We start from the raw sequence: 16,626 nt of genomic DNA on the forward strand, positions 1-16,626 counted from the left end.
TTTTTTTTTTTTTTTTCCTTCACGGTTAATATTTACAGTTGGAAGCAAAACATGGCTGCTATCTAAGTGCGGCACCTAACAAGGAAGTTGTTGGCTTGATACCTTGTTTCCTGACACTGAAGCACTGAAACAGCTACCTTCTTAATCATCGCCTGATGATATTGTGTTAAAACTGGAGGGGAGCACATGGCTGTTTTATATAAGCCACAACCCCGGGAGATTTTATTCATTGTTTAGTTGTTTTACTTCTTGATAGACATACTGGGATGTTAAAAGCATAGGACTGAAAGTTGTGCATTATGGAGGGAGTTTTTTCTTTGTTCTCCTGCTGAATTTTTCTAGGTCTATGCAGACACTCTTTGTAAAGACAGTTTACCTCCCGACACCTACTGTGTGCTAGGCACCTTCCTAGAACTCAAAGCAAAACCTTTCCACCCATCAGCCTACTTTATTGAAGTTATTCTCACATGCAAAGTCCAAAAAAAAAAAAACTAAACAGACATCAGTAATCAGAGAAGCATGATTGGTTACATAAGCACTGTGCATAGTAAGAGACCTGAAATATAAAATAACCATTTTTACTCTTCTTTCAGTCTGCAAATATGCCAGCTAAGGGTAATACAGTTGAAATTATGGGGTAGATTTGGGGTTACACTTATATAGTGCTCTAAGGATGCAGCTGTGCATAAACAAGCCCTGATAATTTGGATTCTAAGCTGCTTACTAGCTGTGTGCCTTTGGACGAATTGCTTAAATCATCTTTTAAATACATGCAATAATCTCTGTATCATTAGATTGTGGTGAAAATTAAGAGATGGAATGTAAAATGCCAGAAAATATTAAATCCTCAGCTTGTAGTTACTTTTTCCATATCCCTATGTTCCACCTTTTAGTTCTAATGTATTTTACAGGTAATCCCAGCGTAGAAAATGACCCAAATACAGGAAAGATGAACTACTTGGGTAGGATGCTCAAAGAATCAAAGACCTAGGTGTCACCTTTGTCGTAGAATTAATATATTTACTCTGGGTTCCTGAAACTAGTAAAAGAACCCTAACAAATAGTAGCAACGAATTTTAGTGAAAGAGAACATTGAAACATTTAATAGAAGACCAACGTCTTAGAACTACTTAATAAAAATGCCTTTTACTATTGAGGTGATTTCTGCTCAGGTCCACCTCACAAAGAGGACCTGGACTGAGTTGAGCTATGTTGCAACTCTTTCTCGCTTGTCAAACTTGTAGCTGCTCCTTGTGTTGCTAAATCACAGCAGATGGCTTCCTTTTACACCCAACGCTGTCAGTGGAATGTAAATGCGTCTCCTCACAACACTGAAAATACTAAGGCTGTGTGTTTAATCTGTGCTGTACAAGCAGAATGACCCTGAAAAGAACATGAGCACTGAGCACGTTTGGAGAATTGGCATCAATCCTTGGAAACAGGATTGGGGAGGATTTTTCAAGCCTAGTGACTAATCATGGTTTTCTTCCTGAGGCTCCTAACTCAGCCATATCCCTGAGGACAAGCAATCTAAATGGTGATTGAATAGAAAAGTTATAGACCCAAGGGAAATATTTTTTTTTAAAGGGGCAGTGGGAGTGTTATTTGGGGTATGGGAAAAAGTAGAGAGAGTTGTGCTGCACCACAAAATTGAAGAGGCTTAGTTTATAGTTTGAACACTCAATTCTATGTCTCCTTGGGAGTTAAAAAAAATAAAATTTCCCTGTTTCAGATTATTTAAGTCACTAAGAGGAATATTTTCTCTAAGCAATTACTTCAAAAATCAGAAATAATGTAAATAACTCATGTCAATATGATACCAAATATGAGACAATAATTATTCAGAAAAAAATTATATTTTGAGAGTATGAATAGCAAATTATAGAAATAAAATATAATCAAGCACATTAGCCAGGTTATCTCATTTTTTTCTTAAATAGATGTGAGAGTTGCTTAGTAAACAGATAACCTGATCTTCATTTTATTAAAACAGTCTCCAAAAATTAACCAGTGGCTAAGGGAGAAGAGAACTTGTCATGCAATTTTGTCTTTTGAGCCTTTTGTAGCAAAGGAACACAGTTCTTGTCACTTCTACTTCCCACCTTTCCTTGGACAAGGGTCTCAAACTATTATTTCAAAATGATGCGGTCATTGTGGATATCATAATTACTCTATGTACCATATATAACACAGACTTAGAGATCGCAAAGCATGAAATACCCACTTTAGCTTTATTGTATGATCTAATTTTATAGTGGGTTATTAAATTCTGCGCTAAATTTATACATAGAAATGGAACAATTTTAGTTCAGCAGTATTTTTAAACTAATAGGAAAATGCTGTTAGACTTTATTTTTGTCCCCTCCAAGAATAAATGGTTTAGATTCCTCAATACAAATGAAAACCTAGCCTTTGCTTTTGTTGTGCTTTGGGGTATTTAGGTGAACTGTTAGTAAAGTCATACATAAGGTTTTGGGTTTTTTTTTTTTTTTTTAATCCTGCTAACTTTAAAACCTATAGACTTTTACCAAATGGCTTATGAAAGACTGACTTCTGAAAGAAACCTTAGTTCTAAAACTAAATACTATTTCAATAAATCCTCATAATATGAAGGTTTCTATCTTTGCTGGTTGTCAGGTTGCTTGGTGTTTTAAGTTGCTTTGAGTCCATAGGTTTTAGAAATGTTCACTTGGGATCTGATCAGCCTCTCAGCTTCACAGGATCCATCTCTGTTTAGACATACCAAGTCTCAAACTATTTTGAAGAGAGAAGGCTGTGAAGTGAAAGGCTTCCCATTAAAGCATGATATGTGTCTTTCATCTTCCACTAGGCAGAGTTCGAAACTGAAAGTCTGATAATTTGATGTAAACTGACAGTGGCAATAGAAATGGCTACTTTTGAGATTATTTAAGAGAAGGTGCAAGGTATAGACATTCATCAATGAAACACTAAAAGAAAGGTTTTATTTCTATGTTTGCTTTTAAAATAAGAATAGAGTAAATGGCACAATAGATTATATAAACAAGGACTTCAATGACAAGCTGTCAAAGTTAAAATAATATATTTTACATGGGTGACTTGACGCCACACTTTATCACCTACACGAGGGGAAGCCAATTTGAGTCTGGTCAATAAAATACAACCTCCAAAGTTGGGACTGGGGCAAAGCTGACATAGTGTGGCAGAGTCTGGTGATTTGGCATGCACTTCTGCTGAGACACAGCAGGAGTTGGCACTGCTACCATCTGGGGTATGTCCGACATTTAAACCCTATTTGATTAATCAACACTTATGCAGGTTGAAGGGACGATACATTGGCTCTGCTCTGAGGCAGTTCAGGCTCTAGTAATTTAATGCAGGTCTGAGGCATAAATGGGACTAGTGATTCAAAAGCTGGATTTACTGCAGTCTCACAACTGTTGAAAATTAAAGTACATGTGCTGCAAGTTAGGGTTACTAGGGTATCTCATTATAGGAGGCTATTTTTTTTCAGAGGTTGGAATCTTTACTGAATTACTGAGAGACTTATTCGAATGTAGGCTTGGACCAAATAATTTTCTGATAAATTGGTCATAAATCCTCAGTAAAATAAGCTTGGTGTTCTCAGCATATCTATTGGCTTTTTGATCATTTTTATGGCTTTCCTTTTGCTGGTCAAATTATCCTTATATGCTCCTAAAGCTCCTCTGACATGGATTAAGTCAACACAAACCAATAGACCTTCATTACTTTGGCAACTGGTTTTGATTTGGGGGCAATAAATATGATGACACAGACTAGATTACCTCTGCTGAAGGGATATGTGATAAGCCATAGGGATGTCAGGGATCCTGCATTATTTTTTCTGCCTAATGTGAGAATGAATTAATAGTAGCTTTTAACCAGCTGAAGAAAGTTGGAAAGAAGAAAGAAATCTGAATGAAAAGAGAACCGAGGTACGGCTTATAGGTTAAGAGCGGTGACACCAGTCAATCATAAGAAAGTCCATGAACACCCACTGTGTGTCCAACACCGTGCAAGGCACAGGCAGGCAGGGTCAGGGCCAAATATGTGAGGAAACTAACATGTGATGTGATCCATATCTTAGTGTCTAGTAGAGGAGATAAGACCATCAATGACAGTAAGATTTATTGTGCAATAAAAGTGTAGAGAAAAGAGAAATAAGCAAGGCCTGGAATAGCCAAGGAAGGGGTAATGGAAGAAGCAAGATCTGCAAATATAGGGGTTGGAGAAACTATTTTCTTTATAAAAATTGTTTGTTAAATTATTACTTTTCCAACATTTTGCTTGGAAAAAAATGCAAACCTAAAGAGAATTGGAAAATAAAGTTACAACTAATGCCTGTAAATCTTTAACCCAGATTACCAACTTTTTAACATTTTGATACTTCTGCTTTATCTCTGTCCCTATACATGTCTCTTTTTTTTTTTTTTTTTTGCTCAGTGATTAGAAAGTAGATTGCAGACGTCATGACACTTTACCACTAAGTATTTTAGTGTCTCTTAAGAAAGAGAACTTCCTTCTATAACCACAATGCTAATATCATATTCAAGAAATTTAACATCTTATATAGTATCCATATTCAGACTTCCTAACCATCCCAACAATGTCCTTTATAGATTTTTTAAATCCAGGATACAATCAATTGCATTTAGTCATCAGTTGGCATGTCTTTTTAGTATCTTTTTTACCTCAAACTGTCCCTTGCCCTTTTAATCCTTTTGCCACTGAATATTCTCTTGCTTCTGGAATTCTGTATAAAATCAATTGGCATATTTATCCCTTGTCTTCTAAAATTATTTAGTATGGCAGAAAGGGGATATGAAGAAACTCCGATCTTTTTCTGCACTACAAAATGCAGGTTAGCAGAGGACCCAGCAGATGCATAAAAAGGGAACTGAAATAATGAAGCTACTATGTTTAGAATAAGTGATATAAGTCATCAGGCTAGGAAAGGACCAGCAGCGAGTACACATGAAATTGCTCCCTCCATTCTGGCCCTCCTGAGAGAGAGGAAATCAGGTTTCTTGACATGGTATCTATATGGGTTACATGCCCAGTTTTGGTAAACACTTCCCTGGCACATGAGCTGTCTGCCACTTCCTATTCTATTTCTTCTCCATTTGTGGCTCTGCATAAGGAGTTACCCTTCTGTAAAGTTTTGCAGGCATGCAGGAAATGTCCCAGAACCACAGGCATGCTTTTTGTTCTCCTTAAAGCAATTGGATCATGGTGATTCCTTCAGCCTAAAACACACTTCTTTACCTCATTCTCCCAGCAACTTCCTTTGAGAAACTTAGAGATACCATGAGGCACCTTCCTTTCTCCTTGTTTTTCCTTCATATTCACCTCTAAACTAACACCACCCATATGGAACTGTAATTGTTTATATAGCTGCCCCACCCCCAGGCACTACCACTAAATAGTGAATTATTTTAAAGATAATGGTTATGCCTTTTACTTCCATATCTCCAGGATCTAATATGCTGTCTGAAACTTTGAAGGCATTCGGTAATAATTTGTTGAGTAAGTAAATGAAAGTATGAATAAATGAACGAATGAATTTCACCACAAACAAACTTTCTGGGCTATACAGAACTCTTCTTATGACTGAGAAGAACTTAATAATGTGTTAAACAGGGCAATCAGCATTACAAGTGTGTGAGTCAATAACAATTGATCAGCCATTTGCGCAAAGCACTGCGTTTTATATTATTGGGAAGTTCCAGAGTAACAAATAGTCATGCCTTAGAGTCCTTAAGCGAGGGATGGATTTGCCTTAACTCACATTAAACAACAGCTACACATTCACGTGCATATGCTATGCCAGGCAGGCCTAGCTACAGCTCTTCTCAAAAAGGTGCTGGCCCTGGACATTGCTGTGTAAGAGTCACAGGTGAGTGGAGTCACATGGGCTTCCCTGGAGAGGCTTTGCAAAGTAGAGAAAGTTTGAATTGTCTTTTAAAAAGAGGAGAGGCATGATTGAATAAATGGCATGTTTCAGGATGGAGAAGTGTTTTGGCAGGAGCAGGTGATTCCTGTTTGAAAAGTAGCAGGTAAATAGAGTTGCTCTGCTGGAACTCCCAGCACTAGCTAGGCTGCAACTGATGGTGACCCTCATGAGGAAATGGGACTCATTAGTAAAGAGCCTCAATTTAAAAATTGTTGGGTGGGGTGGCGCACACCTGTAATCCCAGCACTTTGGGAAGCCAAGGTGGGTGAATTGCTTGAGCCCGGGAAGTCAAGGCTGCAGTGAGCCAAGATTGAGCCACTGCACTCCAGCCTGGGCGACAGAGTGAGACCCTGTCTCAAAATAAATAAACAAACAAAGAAATACAATTGAAATTAGCAATTTATATTTGATATGGATAGGTTTGGTATAGTTCGTTCCCAGGGCTTCATAGTCAGGTAAGTACGGTCATTGTTTTCTGTGGGGCTGGATAGAGGATGTAGATTCTGGAGGAAATAAGTGTATAGAGGATAGATGAATTACCTAGGGAGAAGACAGTTATGCCTTGGGCCAGGACTGTGACTGTGGGAATGCAGAAGAGAGAAATTTGAACAGAATGGTAGGGGAATTGGTTACAAATGGGTCTGGGAATAGAGTAATGAAGAGATGAAAAGGATGTGCTTTGAAAACTACAAGTGTTTGCAGCTCATAGCGCTGAATGGGTTACACGCTCTGAATCTTTAGTTAGCAACCAATGTTTTCCAAAATGAAATAAAGAGAAGAAAAGAAAAAAAAAAGGGAGAGAAGCATGAATGTCCACATAGCTTTTCTGAGACCAAAATAGGCCAAGCTAATGTCCAGTAGTTCACCTAACAGAAACAAAAAGAATAATTCGCATGTAGCAAATGATAGCTGGCTGTGGCTTATTTTTTACCTTTTTTTTGTTTTTAATCTCCACTAACAGCTCCTGACTGTGTCACTTGATAACGTTTCCATTCTAGATACGAGGGGAGGAAAAGGTAAAACAAACACATTGTTTGTTGATTTCACAAAAAGGAATAATGCTCAACTGTATTCATATCTGGTTGGCTCCTTGGTCATATTATCCCTTATCTGCCACACCAATTCCTGCCTCAGCACCTCGGAGATAGCACCTCCCCTTGCTACTTCCATTCCTCTGCTGGACACATGCTGAGGTTTTTATTAGCTAAAAATCCCAAGAGGCAGAAGCTCTGTGTTGATAGTCAATAGCTCATTGCATGCTGATGGACAAGCTCGAACTTTTAACTCTCTCCTGCCAAGTGGCAGTCTGCAATGTCTTTGTGGAACAGACGCTGTTCCAGGTGCCAGGGAAACAACTGGGAACAAGGAAGGCAAATATCTGCACCTGAATGGAGCTTCCATTACAGCAGGAGACAGACATAAACTCTATAGACTTCACCTGGTACTGCGTACTTGAGAGAATGAAAGCTGATTGCAATCAAAGAGGATGGTCAGGGAAGGTCTCCCGAAGAAGGTGACAGCAAATAGTAACACCTACCTAGTTGAGTTATTAGGAGAATTAAAGCGTCTTCTGTGTTAAAAACATCTGGCGAACCACTGACACAGGGTCAGAAGAAATGGCTAGCCATTATCTTTCAACAATAAATTTACAAAGCATAATGAAATATAACTGAGTTTGAGCTGCTCGGATTTGGTTCTTGTTTGTGAGACAAGGCGGTAATTTTTATTCACAAGGCCATGTGCTCCAAAGAAAACAATGCTATCACTTATACCACCTGCTTATGGAGAGAAAAATATGAAAGCAATGTCCTCAAACTTCTAGCTGCATCTGTGCTTCTGCCTGAAATCTGGTATCCTAAGTAGGAGAGAAGTTGTGAATTATCAGGGCTTTTGCTTGATACTTATTTTCACGGATCCAATGCCTGTACTGGCTCCTGCCAGAGACTGTTTGGCTCAGCACTCTACTTCTAGCTAGCATTGTGATTACACAATTTGTTGAATGCAGGAATAAACTTGCCTATTTATGACCAATGTCACAGCACATGTCAAATCTCAGTGTCACTGGGCGCTTTCCCTAAAAGTCTATAAGAGGAAATATGTCATGCTTGAGTTAATGTTAAGAGGTTGATTGTTTAACCCGGAACTATAATTCCAAATATATATCCTTATGTTAAATCAGTTTTTTTTTTTTCTCATTTATCTCCAATGTATCCACAAGAAATTTCCACAGTAGCTGTTCTAGCCTCTTCCTTCCTATTGTGGCTATACGATTCCTTCTGGTATGGAAATCATATCAGAAGGTTGCCAGGAAGCATCTTCCAGGTTGTGGTTCCCTGGACGGTCCCATCTCAGCTCAGTTATTCCTCCCCTGGCTTTTGATGACCCCAATCAGCAGAGTTAAAAGAAATTGTAATCACGTGGTGAGAATTAATGAAAAGCCTTTATATTGGATTCCTTCTTTTTCCAGCAAGGACTTCAAACCCTGCTAACTGCAGTCTTACAGCCCTTGGAGGGGGCCGTAGCTCACCATTATTCTGTTCTCAGCAATCCCAGTGGGAGCTTATCTGTTTTCTGGGAGAAGCAAAGCAGCCAGATGAAGAGATGGGGCAGTGCCAAGGAGAAAATGATACTCAGCATGCAGTGCAGATCCCTCCCTCCCCTGTTCCCTGCTGTCGATCTGCTGCTTAGAAGGAAAGGTGCCTGGTGGCTCTCTGATCGCCGTCCTTTCTTCACATTCCTAAGCCTTTTATTTGGTGAAAGGAGCATCTGGCTGGATAGCCTCCTCCTTATCCCAGGACACTTCCCGAGTCCTGTCTTTTGGCTTTTTAATACCTTATTTTCCCCTTATGACTGTAAAGTAGACAGTGTATTTATGGTTGAAAATTGGCTGCTATAACAATATTAATTTTAAAAACAGAGTTTTGGCACATATTCAATAGTACTATGGAAACAGCCGTTTCTAACAATTCACTGATAAGATATAGTTCAAGGACTGAGGTCTGTGTGGGAGGTTTTTATCATCCACCAAATTAACGATCTACTTGTCAAAATAGCAATTCACAAGAACTGCTCTTCGAAGTTGTATTCCTTTTTAAAAAAATTTAGAGAATGAGCATTCAAGAGATGTCTTTATTTTGCTTTATATATGTAGACGGAAGATAAATATTCTAACTGGCATGTTAAAGACACAATGTGTCTAAAGTAATTTTTCCATGAGTCACTAATTCTCTTAATTGCACATAATGGTCTTACTTGGTTATTTGATGTAACACTAAATACACACACAGACACAACTAGTTTCAGAAATGCACATATTGAAGCTGGAATGTAACCTGTAATCAATTGGCACATTCAAACATTTTAACTTGCCATCTTAAACTGTCTGCACATATTTCTATGTAACTGATATACATACAATTGAATTCCAGGAAAGACTTGAAGTAATTCACTGCACTGTGGTGTTTTCCAGTTTTTAACCCCAAATATTGCCTCCATTTTTAACCACAAACATACTTCTGTTGGTTTTATAAAATGCAGGGATGAGAGAAAGGACCTCAGGGGGGTGATGGTGGCACCGTTAGTTCTTGAATTCCCTCACTTTAAGTCAAAGCTTTCATGTTTGCATCTCCATTCACTTGGAAATATGAGGTTACATTTTCCAAAAAATCCTGCAACGTTTCATGTTTTTTCAGGGCTCCTTCTGATATGTTTATTGTCTTCACATTATTTCGAATGCTGTCATTGGCCCTAAATATCATGAAAGATAGGTCCTGATGCTGACAACAGAATTTGTCTCATTTCTTTTATTTCCATTCATTTTGTGTTTTCCAAATTAGATGAACTCTCAAGCAATTAGTAACAGTTGATTCTGATAGGCCCAGATTGCACACCCTTCTACCAGGGCCACATCAGCACAGTGAGAGTGATAACCCGAAGCGCCTCCTTGTTCACAAGTTCGGCCCTGAGTGGATGGTAGGAGTTCTGAAATCCAAACAGGATCAAGAAAATCAATCAGGGGAAGGTCACTCGGGGTAATAAACAAGAGCAACCACATGGATCAAAGTTCTCGTACTGTGTGTATGTCCTATGAGAAGCTCTTTATCCACTGAATACTATAATTCTCAGAACAATTCTAAGACATGGGAATTGTTGTCCCCGTTTAGTATACTTAGCCTACATATACTGTGGGAAAATGGTATACGAGCGGAGCTCTTAACCACTTCATTACACAGCCAGGAGTGGCAGAGGTAGGGCTGCATCCCAGGCCTTGAATTTTCTTTCATTATTATGACATTTCTGAGAGAAGTAAGAAACAGTAAATATCGGCTAAGTATACTAAACAAGTAGCAAAACTAGATTGAAATCCCTTTCTGTCTGCTTAGCAAGTGCATGCTGTTTCTAGTTCCCCTTCAGAAGAAAGAGGATGAAATTTCTTTTCTAGGATTAAAAGGAAAACACACATTAACGTAGGGTGCTAGGACATTCCAGCATACAATAATCAGGATGGAAGTTTCAAAATAGGTTTTGACAGTTTCATCATAGAATACCATGGCATAACCTTGCTTGGGTCCTATATAGGCCAGAACCCAGTTAATGTTTCAGAATAAATTCTCTTTGAGGAGAACAAATGAAACGTCTATTTATTTTATTCTGCAGATATGGAGTTCAAAGAAATCACAGTTTAAATTAATCATATATACAATATACATGTTTAAAAAGTGGTTAATATGATAACTGACTACAGATAGCAGCATGTCATTTTTTAGGAAAGAAAAAACAATTTTACATGATATTTATAATTAATTTGAGGTATGTCTTTTCAGGAAAAGGTTATTCAAAAGCACAGTGTTAGAGCACAACCAATCCAAATAGGCCTGGCCTTAAATCTCGTCCTGCACCTAGAGGCCTCCATAGTCAGTTCATGTGTCCCAGCAGTTTCAATTATCAAAAGATCCATCCTAGTGCCGTATATTTTAAGCACAGTTGAAGAATAGTGGAGCAAAAAAAAAAAGCCTTTCAACCATGGGAATTTAAAAGCAAAGGGCCCTGAAGAGGCGATTTCAAAACCCTACTCATTCAGTTCACTCTAAAGCTTAATGACATGCCCTATTTGATACAGTTAGGGGAACTCTTTCATCAAAAACTTTATATGAGACTGGGAATTGCAATATTGGGTTTGTAGGTTTGCTCCCTTGGTCATACTGCAAGGTCCTGAAGGAATTCTAGTTTATCTTTTAAAAGCAAGTAGAATTAGGGATAATGATAAATGGTGTACTAATGACTACTACTATGTTTATGTATTTGAGAACTTCCTATAGGCTGTGCTTTTTGTATTTTGCATTCTTTGTGTTTTATTTGGTCCCATCCTTTGAAATAGATATTAATATTCCATTTTATAGGTGATGAAAATGAGTTCCTAAGAGGTGAAATAACTTGCTGTGTTTGCACAAGTATTTGGCAGAGCCACGAATCAAACCCAGGTCTCTGCCTATAAAGACTGACCTCTTAACCACTTCATTACACAGCCAGGACTGGCAGAAGTGGGGCTGGATCCAGGCCTTGAATTTGCTCTTTTATTTTTATCACATTTTTAAGGACAGCAAAGCAACTGTAGATGACTTGGTTTCTCAGGAGTCCCAAAATATGTGAAACAGGTCAGCCCTCTGGTTCCACCTGAACTGGGGTACTAACAAGGACTCAGGACCCACCCCCATGAGTCCCTCTTCCTCTCCTGTTGCCGAATAGCAGATGAGAGGATCTAGGTAGCCTCAGCTTACCCAATGTAATCAATCTCAGGCTGAATGAGAAGAGAAGGGCCTGGAAAAGTTTAGAAAACGGAGACAAACCAAATGCTTTTTCTCCTGTGTGCATGGGTGTGGACACTCCCAGCTCTCTCATCCAGGAGAACTGCCATTTCCTCCAACAGATGACATGATTTACCAGACAGATTAAGATGAAATCAACATCTAAGAGCAAGAGCGTGCATTTTCTAAAGATCACTGGATAGTACTAAGGTGTTTTGCTGGTCAGATTTCATCTGCCCTTCTGTGTCCCAGCCTTTTGACCTTTCAAGCCCAACTCTGTGGTTCTGTTCCTCTTTCCCAGGCCAGAGTTATCTTTATTGATAAAACATATAATTATTTACAAAAGCATGGCCACACAGTATGGATGGAGAGCTTGCCCTCTAGTTGACATAAACTATTTTTCTAAAAAACTACTGAACTCTCTGAAATTCTACATTCTTTACTTCAAAAGCTCCAATCACTGGAGGATGAAAAGTTGCCATAACCCAGAATTTTTGACAGTAATGTGAAGGGGAGATGGAGTCGTAAATGTGTTTCTGATGATCTAATAGTACTATATTCTTAAATGTCTCCAAGGCACCTAAGACCAGCTTTTCCCAACCTGACCTCATATTCTTCCTACACAAACCTCATGTGAACCCAATTTTTCCTCATGTGAACCCAGTTACAATGATTGACATCCCAATCCACCTGTTCATCTAAGATGGTATCACCAGCCATCTTCATCCTTCCTCTCTTCCCCACTACCCCACACAATCTGACACGGAGTGATGCTGAGTATACCTCAGAAATCTCTCTCAACCATTCTTTCCCTTCAATTCTCACTCCTTTGCTAAATTTAGACCTAGCTAATCTCTTATCATGACGAATAAGATAAACTAACTGCTCTGCCTCCAGTTTCTTCCCCACCTACACTATCTCCCATCCTCCACCCTGTTACCAGATCTTATCCTGTCATGCTTTTGCTTAAATATCTTCAGTGGCTCCTCACTGACTACAGGAAAAAGTCTGAGTTCAGTGTGACATTCACATTTCTTGACAAGATCCTTCTACTTTACAGTATTTTCTCTCCCCAACTCTTTTCATCCTTTCCCAATTCAAACATACACATTCATGGTCAATGTCTTCGGTCACACTGGGTTTCTTACTGTTTCCCTAAATTCTAAGGACTTTTGTATCTTCTTGCCTTTTATGTTTTGTTTTTGTTCTTGTTCTTGTTTGGAGACAGAGTTTGGCTCTGTCACCCAGGGTGGAGTGCAGTGGCATGATGTCTGCTACATCAACCTCCGCCTCTCAGGTTCAAGCGATTCTTCTGCCTCAGCCTCTCAAGTAGTTGGGATTACAGGCACCCACCACCACGCCCTGCTAATTTTTGTATTTTTAGTAGAGATGGGGTTTCACCGTGTTGACCAGGCTGGTCTCGAACTCCTGACCTCAGGTGATCTGCCCGCCTCAGTTTCCCAAAGTGTTGGGATTACAGGTGTGAGCCACCGAGAGTGTCTCATTAAAGTGGAATTTCCTCCTTGGAGTACTTGAGCATCCACTAATCCTTCAAAGGGCAATCATGTCTCATTCCAATCTTGCTCCACCTATGCCCCAAGACAATTCATCACACCGTCGTAACACCTATCTGTAATGTATTATGGTTGTGTGTGTGTGTGTGTGTGTGTGTGTGTGTGTGTGTGTCTCCCACTTCTCCTATTTCCAGAATTTGAGCTCCAGATTCCAAACTTGTATTTGTCTTGGTATTTTCATTTCCTTGCTCAGTGAATGCTCATAGTAAATGGTCAATAAGTATTGCTGAATGAATGCACAAACTAATGAACCACATTTGAGCAAGGCTTATTGTGAGTAGATCCCAGACAATGCTATGAAGATATGAGAATATTATATTAATTATATAATAATTTAAACCAAGACACAGGGAACAAAAAACAGAGACTAAGGATAGAAAAGATATTTAAACTCTTAGGATGTTAAACAGATTTCATTTGTAGTAGATTGGTTTGGTAACGTGGGGATGAGTCCTAGAGAAAGCTAAATGAGAAGGTAAAAGACTTTTCTCCCTGACAGAAATATGTCTTTGAAAAAATCAGTTTAAAAATTCAAACAGTAATTGCTTTCTGTCTTTAATATTTCTATGCAACTCAGTCCCAGTTTCATGTTACCCATTGTTAAACTGATAGAATTCGGGTTTGCTCAAAAGTGTTTTGCAAACACATCGGGATTAACATTAATCAAACCACTGTGTAAAAATACCAACTTTGAGAGCCCAGGATCCAGCTCCCCTTGACAGGGCTCTCTCTACCTGCCGCTTTCTGTTGCTAGATGCTTGGAGTCAGCGTTAAGCGCATGCGCCTTTACAACCGTTCAATTGCCATGTCGAATCCGAATCAGTGATTCCTGTGGAAACCTCTGGGCGAAACCAGCGTGTCACAGTCCCTCCTCTGTCTCAAGAATTTTTCCCACAAGACCCAACTAATTTAATTTCTTTCCTTTCCCCAAACAACAAAACGAAACAAAACTGTAAAACAACCATTTCTTCAGTCCCAAATCAGAACTTTTGGCAAGGGAGGAAAGAGATCATGAATAAATACGTGGCTATAGATCTAGAATCATTTTACAAATATAAATGTGGGCTCATCTTTTGCCTTTGTTGCTACGTGAATGATCTCAGTCACTGAGATTAAGAGACTGAGCAAATACAGTAGATATTTCATGCCAAATTTTCTGTCTGTAGACTTTAGATGCTAGATATATGATCACTTGCAAATGATTTGAGAATAAGAAAATCTGACTTTCTTTTAATACCTTGGTCTTTTTACAGTACTGAGTGGTACCAGCTTGCTCTGGTTGGTCTTCATTCCTGGGTAGTTCCATTGTCCTGAATATTTATTTGCCTTTGCTGTAGAATGCGCATCCCAATGATTTCAATCTTTCCAGTTGGCAGATGACTTGATCTCGGACATTTTCACCGCTATTGGCTCAGTGACCCTCGCCTTGTTACTAATCCTCTTGCTGGCCATTGTTGCTTCTGTTGTCACCTCCAACAAAAGGGCAACTCAGGGAACCTACAGCCCCAGCCGTCAGGAGAAGGAGGGCTCCCGAGTGGAAATGTGGAACTTGATGCCGCCCCCTGCGATGGAGAGACTGATTTAGGAGCATTCTGTCCCTTCGAGATGGGGATCCACACACTGTGAATGTGATGACTGTACTTCAGGGGTCTCTGACATACCTGACGATGTTAATCTGCAACCGGGATTACACTGGAACTACAGGAATGATTCCTTTGGCCACCTTAAAGACTTTCACAGTGGTTCCACTCGACACCATTGTTTTATTATGTTATATCACCCAATCGTGAAAAAAGTCTGTGCCAGTAATTTCAGCCTTATAATTAGCAAAAACATCTTCCAGAGAATAAAGTCTTCTGAGCAAAGCTCCAGTGTCTATCACTGAAACTCTTTCCTCTTTTCAACCTGGGGACAACTTTTAGTTTTCATTTTAGGTTTCTGTTCTTTCTGTAGTTTCTGTATAAACATATGGTAGTTTAGTTTCTGCCATATGTTTACAAAGAAACCACAATAAAAAATTGGCTACATTTCTCACTTCTCCTAGCATGTGGTCAAAGGTGATTGTTATATACCAGCGATGGGATACTTCTGTATACTTTTGTCCTTCATTCACGGATTCAGAGAAAGCCATGGGAATGACCTGTGGTTCAAAAAAGTGACCCAATGGGAACAAATAAAATCGAAATCTGGTTGTTCTCCTTTCTGAGTACTTTTGCATTTTGTGACATTACGTGTGACAAAAGTAACCTCTAGGAACATTTGAAGAACCTGCTTATGAATTAGATCTTTTAACTAAATCATCTCAAGTTGGTTACATTTTAAAATTATTACTCTTTGAAAAGGCTTGGTTAAGTCAACACACTTCCTAGATAGAAATCAAAATAGGAGGAAAACTCACATTCTCAAGTTCGAAAAATCAAGTTCTTTTCTTCCAACTGCTTTTAGGTAAATCAGGACCAAACAGTGACATTGTCTAAAGGTAAGAACTCCAAAGTTAAATGTGTGCACTTTAAGGAGAATGTGTATAAGACTATGGAGTGTTTGGAGAAAATGCTGGGGCTTCTATTTTTATATTTTTTTCTACAAAGCATCTGGTTATATTTTTATATGTGCTTTGAAATATTTGAAACATGCTATTGTTGTAGAATATAAATAAAATTTAAGAATAGATGCCTATATATTCTGGGTATATACTCAACATTTCTAATGACATGAATTTTTAAATCTGGTCTAGAAGAATCCATCCATCTCAACTACTCAAGGATATCATTACAGCAAGTTCCCTTCTCTTCTACGTCATCCATTTTCCCATTGTCCTGGGGCATCCCTATTAGCACCAAACATGCTGTCATATTTCCTATCATAAAAAAGTTCTCTCCTATGGCCCTCATCTCCCTCCAGTAACCACCCCATTCCTCAACCCCTCTTTTCAGCAAAACGTCTACAAAGGAGTTTTCTGTATTTTTGGTTTCCCTTTCTTTTTCTCTCATCCTCTCTTGAACTTAAACTAATTTGGCTTTTCTCATCACCACTCCATGATCTCCACATGGTCAAACACAATGTCCAGTCCTCAGTCCTCAGCTTACCTGACCTCTCTGAAGCATTTGAAAGAATTGTCACGCCTCTTGAAATATTTTCCACACAATGGGACACCATTTCATCTTGATTTTCTTCTTACCCCACTGTCCATCCCCTCTCCATCTCTTTTGATAGCTTCTCCTCATTTCCTTAAACTCTGCTTTATTTTTTACCATGCTGTTTATCACCACCTGAGAGGTTGTGTATTTTGTTGTCG

At 38.9% G+C, this 16,626-nt stretch overlaps 1 protein-coding gene across 1 annotated transcript in view; it reads left to right on the forward strand.

Annotated features, from left to right (window-relative positions):
- Window positions 1–15,517, forward strand: part of CRB1 (crumbs cell polarity complex component 1) — a 164,628-nt gene extending 149,111 nt beyond the window's left edge. The window contains 1 exon segment of the mRNA XM_017864633.1: window positions 14,701–15,517. Coding sequence (XP_017720122.1) covers window positions 14,701–14,916 — 216 coding nt within the window. The 3' untranslated portion in view covers window positions 14,917–15,517.
- The last annotated feature ends 1,109 nt before the right edge of the window (window positions 15,518–16,626 follow it).

The sequence above is a fragment of the Rhinopithecus bieti genome, unplaced genomic scaffold (genome assembly GCF_001698545.2).
Source record: "Rhinopithecus bieti isolate Rb0 unplaced genomic scaffold, ASM169854v2 scaffold_74548, whole genome shotgun sequence".
NCBI classification, from domain to species: domain Eukaryota; kingdom Metazoa; phylum Chordata; class Mammalia; order Primates; family Cercopithecidae; genus Rhinopithecus; species Rhinopithecus bieti.